At 41.4% G+C, this 13,110-nt stretch overlaps 1 protein-coding gene across 22 annotated transcripts in view; it reads left to right on the top strand.

The window, feature by feature from the left end:
• SVIL (supervillin) overlaps positions 1-13,110 on the top strand; it is a 114,482-nt gene that overhangs the window by 39,503 nt on the left and 61,869 nt on the right. For 21 of the 22 annotated variants that reach the window (XR_004082056.1, XM_031059356.1, XM_031059360.1 and 18 more), the window contains one exon: positions 10,372-10,438. Coding sequence is in view for 15 of the 22 variants with exons in the window: in XM_031059348.1 (XP_030915208.1) it covers positions 10,372-10,438 (67 nt within the window). In the remaining 7 variants the exon portion in view is untranslated. Of the gene's footprint in view, positions 1-7,278; positions 7,459-10,371; positions 10,439-13,110 lie in introns of those variants that run through there. The other variant, XM_031059349.1, reaches the window with a different exon arrangement.

Below are 13,110 nucleotides of genomic sequence, written 5' to 3' on the forward strand. Positions count from 1 at the left end.
TTCCTGGCACGGTTTTATAGCCTTAGGAAGGCAGTTCATGCTGTCAGTCCATATACTGAAACACTCTGTGGGCCTTTGCTGGGAAGTATGTCTTCATTCCTTGCACTGCCTGTTTTCAGAGGAGTACCGGACTAAGAGGAACTTTTTTTTTTTTTTTTTTAATGACTTTGGGACTTTTTTCTCCTCTCTTATTATGCAGTTTTATGCCCTTTATTGGAAAACTGATTTTTACTGGCTAAAACAATTATCTCACTCCCAGAAGAAAGAGTATATTGGGACCCACGGTCTGTGTACAGACCGGGACTAAGCTAGGTTTCTTCATACCCACCTCATAAAATCTGACTTTCACGTGGAAGAAGCCTTTAAAAAAGTATTTACGTTTTTCCTTTAGTGTAATCTCCATAGATTTAGACAAGCAGATGCTGTGCAAACTTTCCCAGGCAGCTCTGGGAAGGCTCTTCAGTTCTGACTTGTGATTAACTTCCTGGTACCCCCCTGAGCACCAAGAATGTTGGTGATTTTTGCAGGGGCCTTGGGAGTGAATAAGGGCAATAAAGGGAAAAACACCATAGCTGCCATGAATTTAAACCTGCTCTCTAGAGAACAGACTCCAGAACTGCAGCATCACTGGGTTAGCTTTTTTTCTCTTTAATTTTTGCTTAGCCATGCTGGTTGCAAATTAAGCCTGGTACATGTGCCTTTTTCATAGTGCAATGACAGTACTGGCAGTCGAGCTGTCCTACCTTGACCATCAGCTCTTGAATAAAGTATATATTTTGCTTTATTTCTTTTAATAAATATTTAATTTTCTGAGAAAGCATTGCAACATGCCATAAACAGGATGGGAGCTGGGGTATTGGGTTTCTTGTCTGCAAGGCTGCTGTCTGCCTGAGGCTTGAAAAATTATATTTCAGGGTAAGTATGCAGGGATAGGATGTGGCCTGTGAAATGTCACATTGCAGTGGTAAACAAAATTGGTGTTTTCCTTAGATGACTGTCATGAAGAGACAAAGAACTTTGTTATAAATTCTTCCTTGGGGTATGCGTGCCTCTCTCTTCTCCCTTATTGGGTTTTACACGCGTGCAGAGGTGTTCAAGAGCAGCCAGGAGAAAACTCAGTAGTGTGGCAGGGCTTTTTGTGTCACCTAACTGCATGGGGCCACTTGCTGCTCCAGGCAAGGAGACAGCCTCGTACTGGTTGCAGAGGCTAGAAGTGTCAGAGGATGGGGAAACCCATCCTGGAAACCTTGGCTGCTTGTTTTAGAGGGACACAAGTTTAACAGTCTCCCAACAAGAGTTTAAGCCAGGGCCAACTCAGCAGCAAAGCTCTCGTTCAACGCAACAGCAAAGAAGCTGAGGCTTCACAACTCCAGTGAAGGATGTCCACAGAGCTGTGACCAACCCTGTGCCTTCACAGTCTGAGCTGCAGCTGCTCCACAGAGAGAGCTGTGCTGTGAAACACTCTCCAGTACTGTTTTACTGGGTAAAACACCATGTCTCCTCAAAGTCCTTGAGCTGTTTGATTGAGATTGTCTGTATTGCTGGGAGAGGAGTTCCTGCCTTATCCTACTTTCCAGCCATTTGCTCACTGCAGAAATGGCTGTGTCCACACGTGACATCTTCTCTCTGGGCTTTGGGCCCAGAGACAGATAGGTGTGACTGAATTCAGATAATGTGCCCCACTGATATATCTGATTACCACATGAGAAAAGGGCATCTGGCCTTTGAACTTCCTTGAAGGAGCTCCTCTAGTCTGATCCTACTCCTAAAGAGGAAAACCTTGGACAGCTTTTAATTGTGCTACAGTCTTGTCGTGCAGTTTTGTGAACAGTGATATGAGAGGTAGGGATGTTCCTTATTCTGAAATGTGTTCCAAAACTGAAAGATACCAAAATCTCCTTTTAGGGGTAATTAATTGCTGATATTAATAGTGGAGTGAAATCTGAAATGGTAATCTGGAGATGGGAAGGGGATTTCTAGTGTGGGTACAAAAATACCTGTTGTTCTCCCTTTTCCCAGAGCACATTACTAAATAGTCAGTACAAAAAGACCATCCATGTTCTTTCAACACATTTTGTACTACAAACCTCAGTCCCCTTTATAAATCTTTCTAATCAGCTTTTTTCATCTCTTTGCATATGAGCTGTTTTAAAGAACACTACACAAGCAATGCAGTGCTGAAGTTAAACTGAAGACTTGTCCAAAACACAATCACTGGCCAAACATAAATCGTTTCACCAGGATGATTATTTGGAGAGGATTATATTTGCTTTCTGCTGGAGCGATGACACCATGTCAGGAAACTTTATCCTATTTTTAAAGTTCATAAAAATGGCCTCAATTTAAGAAATGAGAAAATACCACTTCCCCACATACATGGGATTTGGATGGAGAAGACAAACCTGACTGGCATTGCCAACCCAGAATATGTACTGTGATTGCAAGGTGGGCTGCTGGGACGTGACTTGAGCTTTTAAGTGATTGTACTACTGAAATTATCTTCTGGGAGATTCTTGACCTGTCTTTCAGCTTTGGGCTGACTTCTTGAGCAACTTGGCAGAGATTGCTGGAGGCTGGGAGGAAGGGGAAATAAGAAAAGGGAGTGCCTTGCCACTTTCCTTTGGAAAGATATATCTACATACCAAAAACTGACAGGGTGGCGTGGGGTAGGCAAGAAGCCTGCAGCCTGGGAGGGGAGGTCAGATGGACTGATGGAAAAGAGTGATCTGATTTAGCCCAGTGTTCTGACCTTCATTCCTGCAATCATCCACAGCATCTCAGATCTTGGCACAGCTCATTTTGACTAGCTAATCCAAGGATGCTCACTTTGGCCAGAAGAGCAGTTGAATAAAATTCACGAGCGCGTTTAGATCTCTACCCTTGAAGAGTGGATGAAAACATGACTTCATCATTACATTTATACAAGATCATCATTTATACATCTCAGTTTTCTGTGTGGCTCAGATTCCTGTTTACCTAACTAGCACATTTGCAGAAAGTTTCATGCACTCACTGTGGGTTTTCTTTCCTCTGCGTTGTTGATTTCTTTAAAATTTTATTTTATTTTTAGGTTTTCTTCAAACAGCTGTCATGGGCTTCTTTGATTTTTGCTTTTATGATAACTGCAAGTCACTACAAAGTATCTGCCTCTCTTTATCACTTCTAAACACTTCTAAATATAAATTCATAAGTGATCAAAATTCAAGAGGAAAAAAGGCCTGATCTTGGTGGGACCTGGTTCATAACTCCTCAGTGCTTTGGGGCTGGAAGTTGGGAAATGTTTTTCAAGTCGTTTAAACGCCAGCTTTGATTAGAGCTATTAGTTTTGCCAGACAAAAAGAAGATATTTTCCTTCTCTTCCTGTGGGAAGCTTCAGAACAATATTTAACTGCCAGCTGGTCTTTCATGAGCGGTCTCAGATTTGAAATGTATACATGCTTAACCTCAAGCTCTAAGCCCAGATGACTGCAAACTTAGCTTCCCACTGGGCTGCCCCCCTGTCTGAAGGCTGAACTGTTGTTCTGTCTGTGTTTGCTTATGTTGGAAGCTGCTAATGCTGAAGAATTAATGATGGCAGAGGGGGACAAGAACAGTACTACCGATCTGTAGCATGGCCTTGATAACACAGTTTGGCTGAGCACACTTGTAGGTCCTGGAGACTGGGTCATTTTTGAAGGACAAACTGCTCTTCCTCCTTTCTTCATCGAGTATTTGGAGATTAACTTCTTTTCCTCCGGGAGAGATTTGCTCTTAAACCTGCTGTTTTCAAACAAGCAGCAAAATGCTAAATCCAAGACTTCTTTTCTTGATACCCTTGGTTGACTCTGCTGACTTAATGATTTTGCACCCTGTTTTCCTCCACTTCCAAAGCTGGTTAAGGGCCAGCACAGAGACTCCTCTTGTGACAGGTGATACCTTTTTGGTGGAAAGGAGGGACAGAAGTGGTCACTTATCTACAGTTCAGTATTCCAAATGATCTGTGTGAAGTGCATAGCATTGCAGTAATACCCAAAGGCTCCAACATCTCAGAGTTTTAATATTGGAAGCAGTGTTGGCACATACCCCTCATCTTGAATCAACACTGAATGAACTCTGGGATTGCAGATTCTGCACAGCAGCACAGCTTCAGTATCAACAGCAGTGCCAGGAATGTTAAATTGTAGGTCCTGTGCACAGAGCAATGGCTGGTGATCACTTTCCAATCAAACATGAAGAGATCTTGAAACCAGACTCTAGGTACTTTTGTGAAGAGCTTAATAGAGATTCTTTTTTAAATGGAATATTTTACTTTCCCCTATAATACCTCTCTTTGGACCCATGAGGTAGCCCCATGATTCTTAACCTGCCAGCTGTATATAGTAGGAAAAGGAGCCCTATTTGCACCAAAGCCTATCACAGATATTTCTTCCCAGGTGGTAGCCAGACCAATTGGAGAGACTGGCTTCTTACTGTGTACTGTAGGCAGCATCTGAGCAGCACAAGCAAGAGCCTGTTTAAAAATTGCACAATTGTGAAAGGCATTCCAGAGTTTTCCTGTCTTTCTGCAGCTCTCTGTGCTTTCCCTTCTGCACCTCATTCACCAGGACAAAATGTTGAGGATGATGTATAGCAGAGCAATGGGGGAGCCTGACCCTGCCCTCCACAAAAACAACCATACCCCTCCTCTCTGTTGTAGGGGACATTGCCAGATGGGGTGACATTTGAGCTCACCTCCTCTGTTAACCAGAAGAGTTGATCTCTTTCCTGATCATAAGATCCTGTGCCTTTTTCTTTGTTCTGGCACCTCCTGAAAAATGCCCAGCAAAAATGAAAGGGAATATTTTGCTACCACTGTAGCTGTCAGGCTGGGTCGCTAGGGGAGCAGGACCTAGCAGAGGTGCTGCAGCAGGAGGAATGATGGCTAGGACTGTCTTTATTGGCAGCCTTGAGCTATTGCATCAGCTCAGCTGTCAGGTCTAACTGCTCCTTCAACCTTGCTAAAGATTGCAGACACAATATTTATCAAACGAGTGGTGTTCACCTGAGCTTTATCAGAAATTTCCCTTACTGTGGACCAGATGAGTTACAGGTGGTTAAAAATGCTTCATGTGATAAAGCCTCTATTCACAAGATCAGGTGAACAGTCTTCAGACAGGCAGGGTTGAGAAAGAAGGTTTTTTCTGGGGGCAGAGTGTCTCTTGTTGCTATACCAACACATATCCTGGTCCAGAATTTCCCCATGAATTGTTACCAGCAGCTCCTTAGGAAGTTCTGCCTCATCTTATTTTTGTGTTTTAAGCACACCTGCACTTATGCCTAGGCCATAAAGCACCAGATTTTCATGTTAATTGCAGGTTTGGACTAGTGCCAGCAGATTACATTTTTTGTATATATTAGGCTCAAGTACAAGGAGCCCTTCACAGCTGGTCAGGAGTGCACAGCAGTGTTGGTTTGTGTTCTGTTGGTAGTGCTGGGAGTGGTTAAACATGAGAGGTGGTAAGGTTACAGGCAAAGAAAAAAAATGTGGTGTGTACCATCAAATATTTCTGAACAGAGAAGGTTACTTGATGAGTCAGAGGCTTCAAGGCCATATTCCTTGTGTTGGGTGACTCTTGTTCCAGGGAGCTCTGGACTGTTGAAAGATCAGCTAAGAAAAGGTGCTTTGATTAGGTTGACTCCAACATGATTTATGTTTTTAAAAGTAAATAGATTGAAACAAATATCAGGTGCATTAGACAAGATGGAATGCATGTTCTTCTATCCATTGCAATAACTTGTTAGCATGAAGAACAGTGTTTTGATGACCTAGATAGGCTAAATACAACTTCATGATGAGCCAACAGCCATTAATAGGTTTTTGATAGAGTATGTTTTTCACTTGTGGTTTTGCAGTCTTTTACAGCATCATTGTTCGTATCTTGTCTGTACATTAAAGTTCCCAGCATAGATCAGGGTTCTGTTGTACCAGGCATCACAAAAACAGGTAAGAATAGTCAAGAACTTCAGTCTTGTGTTTCTAGTCTGCCTTTTCATGGTCCTGACAACCCCAGTCCTGTGGAGAGTTTTCTACACATAGAATCATAGAATGGTTTGGAATGGAAGGGATCTTAAAGATCATCTCTTTCCAGCCTCCCTGCCAGGGACAATTTTCACCAGCCCAGGTTGCTCAAAGCCCCATCCAGCATGGCCCTCAACACTTCCAGGGATGGGGCAATTCACAGCTTCTCTGGACAACCTGTTCCAGGGGCCTCACCACCCCCACAATAAAGAACTTCTTCCTAATATCCAAACTTACCCCTCTTCAGTTTAAAGCCATTATCCCTTGTCCTATCTACAGGTCCTTGTGAAGTCCCTCTCCTGCTCTCTTGTAGCCACCTTTAGGCACTGCAAGGTGCCCTAAGGTCTCCCTGGAACCTCTTCCATGCTGAACCACCCCAGCTCTCTCAGCCTGATACTGATAGCAGCTAAAATCTTTTGGGAGGGAAGAGGTCTGTTGGAGGGAAGCTGATAGACTTCCCTATTTGTTTGGATGGGGTTAAGTGCATGGACCTGTTTCAATCACACATTTAATGCTTCTTTGTGTCTGTGTTAGACCATCAGGTAGTTCAGTGTGAGCTACTAAGCCAGGGTTATTGCACCATTGCAAACAAATATTTCCAGACTTTCAAAATTAGCTAAAAGGGTTCCAACTCTTCAATCCAAAATCCACCAAATCTGTTTAATAAAAAAAAAAGGTAGCTAGACAGTACTTTAGTGAAATTTTTCACCTTCTGTCTCAAATTAAAATATTTGGAGCTGTGGTGTCTGTTCTTAAATCCCTACCCCCACCAGTAATTTTGCTCATATGTTATCCATAAATCTTGTCTGTTTTAAATGTTCCAACTAATAGTTAGGCAAAACATTTAAGCATAATGCTATGATTATCAGAGTCCATTTTTTGGCAGCCTGGGTGCTGTTTTTCTTAAATAAGCACTGCAGTTTATCCTGATTAGAGATATGAAGGAATTATTCCTCTTTTTGACATTTTTTCTGTTGTTGTTGGGGTTTTTTTGTTTGGTTGGTTTCTTAATATGAGGATTCAGGGGTTCTGCATTCGTTCTGCAGGAATATAATGTGCAATTTGGCTGGATCTTTGAAGAGGTAATATTATAAATCTCCCAATCACCACTGCCCAATCTGTTTTAGCATTCATGTGCCTAATTTCTGTTCGTAATCTGATTACTGGCTTGAGCTGCTCCGGCTTGCAGCCTATTGCTATGCATTTACTGTACTCCCTGGGACGCAGAGCCTGACAGCTCCAGTCCTGTGCTATGAAAAATCTCTACACGATATTGCTAAGACAGGCCTAAGGGCTGTGCCTGCTTCAGAATTAGCTGCTATTGTAGTTTCTCTTTGCCGAATCCTTTGTTTGTGCAACCATGTTCAGAAATCCTTGGATCTCCAGCTATTTGGGAAATGTTAAATACTCTGAGGAGCAAGGTAAGAGTTCCAAGCAGATAAAAGAAAATGCAGTTTGTGTGTGTGTTTAATCTCTCATATGTATGTCTGCATGTGTAAATATTGTTTGACTGGCTCTCCTGCAGCTGCATTAGGTACTTTAGCAATCAGTATGCAGTTAGTCACCCAGGCTATTTTGTTATTTCCTAAAGGACACTTTTGAAAGATCCGATTAGATGGATCTTTTAATTAGCTTAGCATGCCACCGACTTAGGGCCTTTAAATATACTGAGTAGTGCTGGAAGGTTATAGCTACTTTTTCTTTTTAGATTGTTCATTTTAAATTTCCTACATAGTAAATTATGGATAGTGGTTTTATCGGGTAGGTTGTGCCTAAGAGAGAGGGAACTCGACTGAACAAATGGTTAAACTTGTGAGCAAGTCTGATTTACACTTCAGTAAAAATACTCTTATTTTTGAATGAAAATATTTTAAATTGCTATAATATGATTATGAACATGTTTAGAATTCTTCAGTAAAAAGCAGAACAAAATGCTGTTGTAAATATTTTTCTTCTGTCTATAGAGTACAGTGAGGGTGGTTTTTTTATCTTTAAATTAACCATTGAATAAGACTCTGCTAAACTGATGTTTCTTTTGTGGGCATATTTATTGTCTTTTGATGCAGAGTTGTTTACTTTTCCTCCTGTGTTTGTATTTAAGACTTCCATATTGTGGTAAGTAAGTTTTATTGGACTTTAATCCCCCCCACATGGTGTTTAATTTGAACAGGAGGAAATACATAAAATATCAAAACTCTGTAATGGAATTTTATTGTCTGCTAAGTTTTTCTGTGTTTGGGCTGTGGGGGAAGATCAGGACTCACCCCTGTGAAATGCAGCAGAGTTTTAAGATGATTTTGAGGCATTAAAGATGTGGTGTGTATGAATGTTGCTGAATGTCTTTAAGGGGTGCAAGAGCCAAACTGGCTGATGTGCCCCTCCTAGCAGCCCTTCTCCCTCTCTGCTCCCAAGAAAGCAATGCAGGCTCCTTTCTTCCCTTCTCATATTCCCTCCCCAGTTTTGGCTGGGCTAGGCAGAATTTCTCTGTGGTCTGCTTGTGGTTTTCATGGTGGACAGCTGTTCCAGTGCCAATAATTCTAGGATGGGTTGCATCCTGTTAGAACAGCTATAAATTTGAGATATGCCTGGTTCTGATTAGCTAAGCTGATACTGAGCTGGGCTTTGGAAGTTAGTGCATAGTCCTCTCAAAGTAATGTAAATCTTGCCTTTTTAGAGGATCCATATGGCTCAGAGTATTCTTTTTAATGCTGTAGTGTGAAATATAATGATTTATACACCATTCACACTGTTTTTCTTACAATATTCTGTTTTGATCTAACAAGATGTTTTTGTGTAATCTATGTGCTTTATTCTTCACTTAATGGAAAGAGAAAATGAATGTTAACAAAAACAGGAAAAGTTGCCTATTACAGTTGAAGACTGCTATTATCAAAGCTGCTTGAAATCTGCACTGACTTGCAGCAGATGCCTAGAAAATGCCTTTTTGCACATTTTAAGCTTCTCTTTCAAGTCGTTAAAATCATCTTTTCTTCTGTTACTTTTTAAAAGTTTTTTCAATCTTTATACCTGTAGGGGTGGCAGAAGGAAATGGAAGAGGATAAGAAGTTTTGAAATGCTTAGACAAAATGTACCTTCTCTAAATTAAGACCCATATTGTCACCTATAATAAGTTTCATTAAACCCTTTCTGCAAAAATAAGAGACATTCTACCCAGACTTAAAATACTGTGCATAAGCAAAAAAAAAAAATTTTGCAGTTAGGTCTTCCTTGAAATAGTTAAATCTCAGCTCTGAAGTAGAATAATAGGAGTGTAGCTGCAACTGAATTGTTCTAAAGTCTGGACTGTGTTCTAAAGTCTGGGTCTGGTTTTGAAAAATAAAATGATTGCTGTGTCAGTGACCAACTGTTTATAATGCAGGGTCTTGGGTAGTAGATTTAAGACAGATGGGGATGGAAGGCAATTTTTCATTGGGAGTAAGTTGTCAGTAGCTCCATGTGGTTTTGCACAGCAGTCCCAGACCAGGAGCTGCTCCCTGGCTGGCAGAGCTCTGGGGTGTCTTGGTTGCATCCTCACTGAATGGAGGGAGAGGGTGCTTGGAACGCTGTTCCTTCTTGCCACTGGTCATCGTTTAGACCTTCTGGTGATGCACTTAATTTCAGAAATGAAAAGGTTGAATCTAGGAGAGGGTGGGGAGATTGCCCATTGTTTGTTATGGTTCATACAGTTTTGGGAACCCAGAGGCTTTGTATTACATGCTTTTTTAGCATAAGGCTGCAATTTTGCTCCCAGTGTAAACATGAGTTCTTCTGTGAAATGCATGTTGTAAGGCTATTCAGAAAAAAAAAGGGAGCTTCCAAACAGTAGACAATCTTCAGAAACATTTCTGTCATGGATGGTGTAATACTGTTGCAACAGATCCTCATCTGGACATCTCTTGGCTTCTGCAGTGAATATGCAGTTTTTATGGTATTGCCAGGCTGCAGCCAAAAAGGCTCTTGCTGCTTGCAGCATTTCTCATTTGCAGAGTGCTTCATAAACATGTCCATTGCCCATTTTGTAAGCTGGGAAACAGTGAGTTTAAATGACCACCTCAGGCTGTATTGCTACACCACAAATATTGGGAATAGAACATGGCAGTTCCATAAAATGTTGATGCTCTTGATGTGTCTACTATCTGTACTCATTTTTGCAAAGCTTAGGTTTTTCTCCATCTTGGACAGCTGGTGCTCCTTTGCTTAGAGAGAAGGCCTCTGCACAGTCTTTTGCAGGGGAAAAAGGTTATACTTGGAAACTATAACCTAGTGTACCAAAAGTTCCCCATTCATTACAGGATCTCAAACTGATGTGGTTTTTTTTTTTTTTCATTTCACAGATTTTGCCAAAGGAAACTCAATCAGATTTAAGCCTTCACGACTGCTCCTAAGGAAGAGAGCATTAAGGTAAGGTTGAGTTTTTCTAGCCCAGTGAAGATGGCTAGTTGCAGTAACTTTCATGGCTTGAATCTACATTTATCCTTTCTCAGGAAAAGTGATTATTGGTCCTCTCACAGGACCAAGTTTTTGCATAGAGCAGATGCTCTGATCAAGCATTGAAAACACCAACTGCCTCTAAAGTAATGTTAAATTTTCTAGCTGACATTGCTAAAGGGAAAGTCACACTGTGCCCAGAGCTTCCTGCCATTGCAATGCCCATTTTAATGCCCATTTTTCCTTGCATGGCATGGACAGAGTACAGACATCCAGTGGGAACCAGCCTGGAACACTTACCTGTCTGTAAATCACGTGGCTGAAGTGGGTGGATTAATTATACATCCTTGGAGGAGCAGTCTGGAGGAGAGAGAAGAGGGGGACACTGCAGAGATGAGTGGACCGGTGGTGTTGCTTCCATGCAAGGCTGTGGCTGTGGTCTGTGTTCTTAGGGCACACTTGCACAAGGCTGAGTAAGGGGATACAATTAACAGTTAAGCAAGAAGGCAGGTCACATTCCCTCTCTCTTCCAATCTAAGCTGCCTTAGGTGTCCACATTTGTGCTTGCTGGACTGATCCACAATGGCACAGAGAGGAGGTCAGGAGCTGGGAATGGACCCTTGCCCCAGGAACCAGCTGTTTCATTGGCTCAGCTGCGCAGGAACCCACCTGCCACAGGTGCATAGGCACATCTTTGTGAGCTTCTTTTCAGTCAGTGCCCACACCTGGAGCACACCTGGCTCCCTGCCATGTTGTTTCTAAGGTCCTGCAGAGGGATGGAGGAAATGGTGTAGAAGACACACTGTGCTATGAAAGCAGGAGAGAAGGACATGGCTGTAAAATGGACCTTTTACATCAGAGTCCAGGGAAGGAAGCTCTCCTGGAAGTAGAGAAAGAGAAGAAAAGTGAACAGCAGCACCTAGCTGGCAGGTGTACAAGTAGGTTTTGTACTTCAATCATAAAATCTCAGTATATGCCATAGCTTTAATTGGGATGGCAGGTCAGTGTTACCAGTGGCATTTGGATCAAACTTCTGGTTGCTTTTGAGGATGTAACTAGGTTAGTGGGACAGCTATTTAGAAGCCATATGCTGCTGCTGCAGCAGCAGATGAAGGTTTCAGCCTGGAATCCCTGATGTACAGCATGCAGCTCACACTTACTCTGGAAGGTGCCAGAGCAGTACAACTACTGAGACTGTCAAGTACTCTACTAATCCTGCATTACATTGTTTTTAAAGAAAAACTATTGAGATTGTGAAATATTGTGGCCTGTGTTTTAACAGGAATCATCTGAATTCCTGAACAATGGAGAGTGTAATGAGTTTGTTGGGGACCTGAGGCCAAGCCACATACAAATCCTGTGTGAAACAAACTGGTGGAACCTCATGCTGTTGATTGCATTTCCTGAATGCAGTCATGATCAAAAGCTATATTTTAAGCAAGGAAAAGACATAAAGTTCCTCTTTCAATATCCAGATTTATCAGGGACTTCAAGAAAGAATTGTTTCAAATGTCTGGTTATATCTTTTTTATTTAGAGAAACCCATGTATTCCCTAATTATTTTAATAATAACTGTGCACAGACTAGCTATTAAGTGCAGAAATTCATAGTGCTGCTGCTCAGAATCTGCACCTAAATTTACAGCATGACGAGATGTAGTTGTGGTATTTCTAGAAGAGGATTTTGGATGAGTTTGAAGGTACAGTATATTTGGCAATCCAAGTCTGACTACCTCACTCTGCTTAAGCAACTGAATTGATGCTGGGACTGCTCCTCCACTCCTCCAGCAGAGAAACTAATAAAGCAGGGAGAGGTCTGGAAATATCCCTTTGAGTAAAAAGGAAAGGGAAGTCTTTTTAAGGAGTTACTTATGAGTTTGTTTTTTTAAAATACTTATAAATGGCGATGAGTAGCCTCCTGTAATATTTTTTTTATTTGAAATTGCCTTAACATCATTCCAACTCAATTTAGATTCCTAATGAATGTTCTTATTGAACGCTGTGACATGTCCTAAATATGCCTACTTTAATTTTTAGAGCTAATTTGATGTATGTGTCTATAAATACTCAATTGTTTGGCTTGACTCTGTCATCTTCAGAGCAGTGCTGTCTCTGAATCCTCTGTGCATGGGAAAGCAATGTAATTATGCATTGGATTAAAACATTTGCGGTTTCTCGTGTGCAAACATTTAAAATAAGCAATTCCACCTGCAGCTTAGCAAGAGAGAGCAAAAAAAGTCTCTGAAGAGATAAAACTCTTAAATTGGGGATTAAATAGTATATGACAATTGTTAATCTTTAAAAAATAGACAGTCATGGTTGACAGTCTGTCCAGAGGGAAGTGGAAAATGAGAGCACAAGGGAAACTGTGAAGGGACTTTCACAAAGCAGATAACCTGTGATGCTGTCTAGTGCAGCGAGGGTTAAGCTTAGGAAGTTTGTGGTTATTTAAGGAATTTTAATGAAATCTGCCAGTGAGCAAAGGCTGCAAGCCACCCTCTGTATAAAGGAGGAGGGAGCTCCCATACAGGAAGAACTGGATGACCTTGAGGAGTAATAGAAAAAGGATGTAATGTAATAATACTAAGTGCACAGTTGTGCATTGGGGGCTGATAAATTTTTCTGTCACTTTGCATATTAGTTTCT

The sequence above is a fragment of the Geospiza fortis genome, unplaced genomic scaffold (assembly GCF_000277835.1).
Source record: "Geospiza fortis unplaced genomic scaffold, GeoFor_1.0 scaffold75, whole genome shotgun sequence".
Taxonomy (NCBI): Eukaryota; Metazoa; Chordata; class Aves; order Passeriformes; family Thraupidae; genus Geospiza; species Geospiza fortis.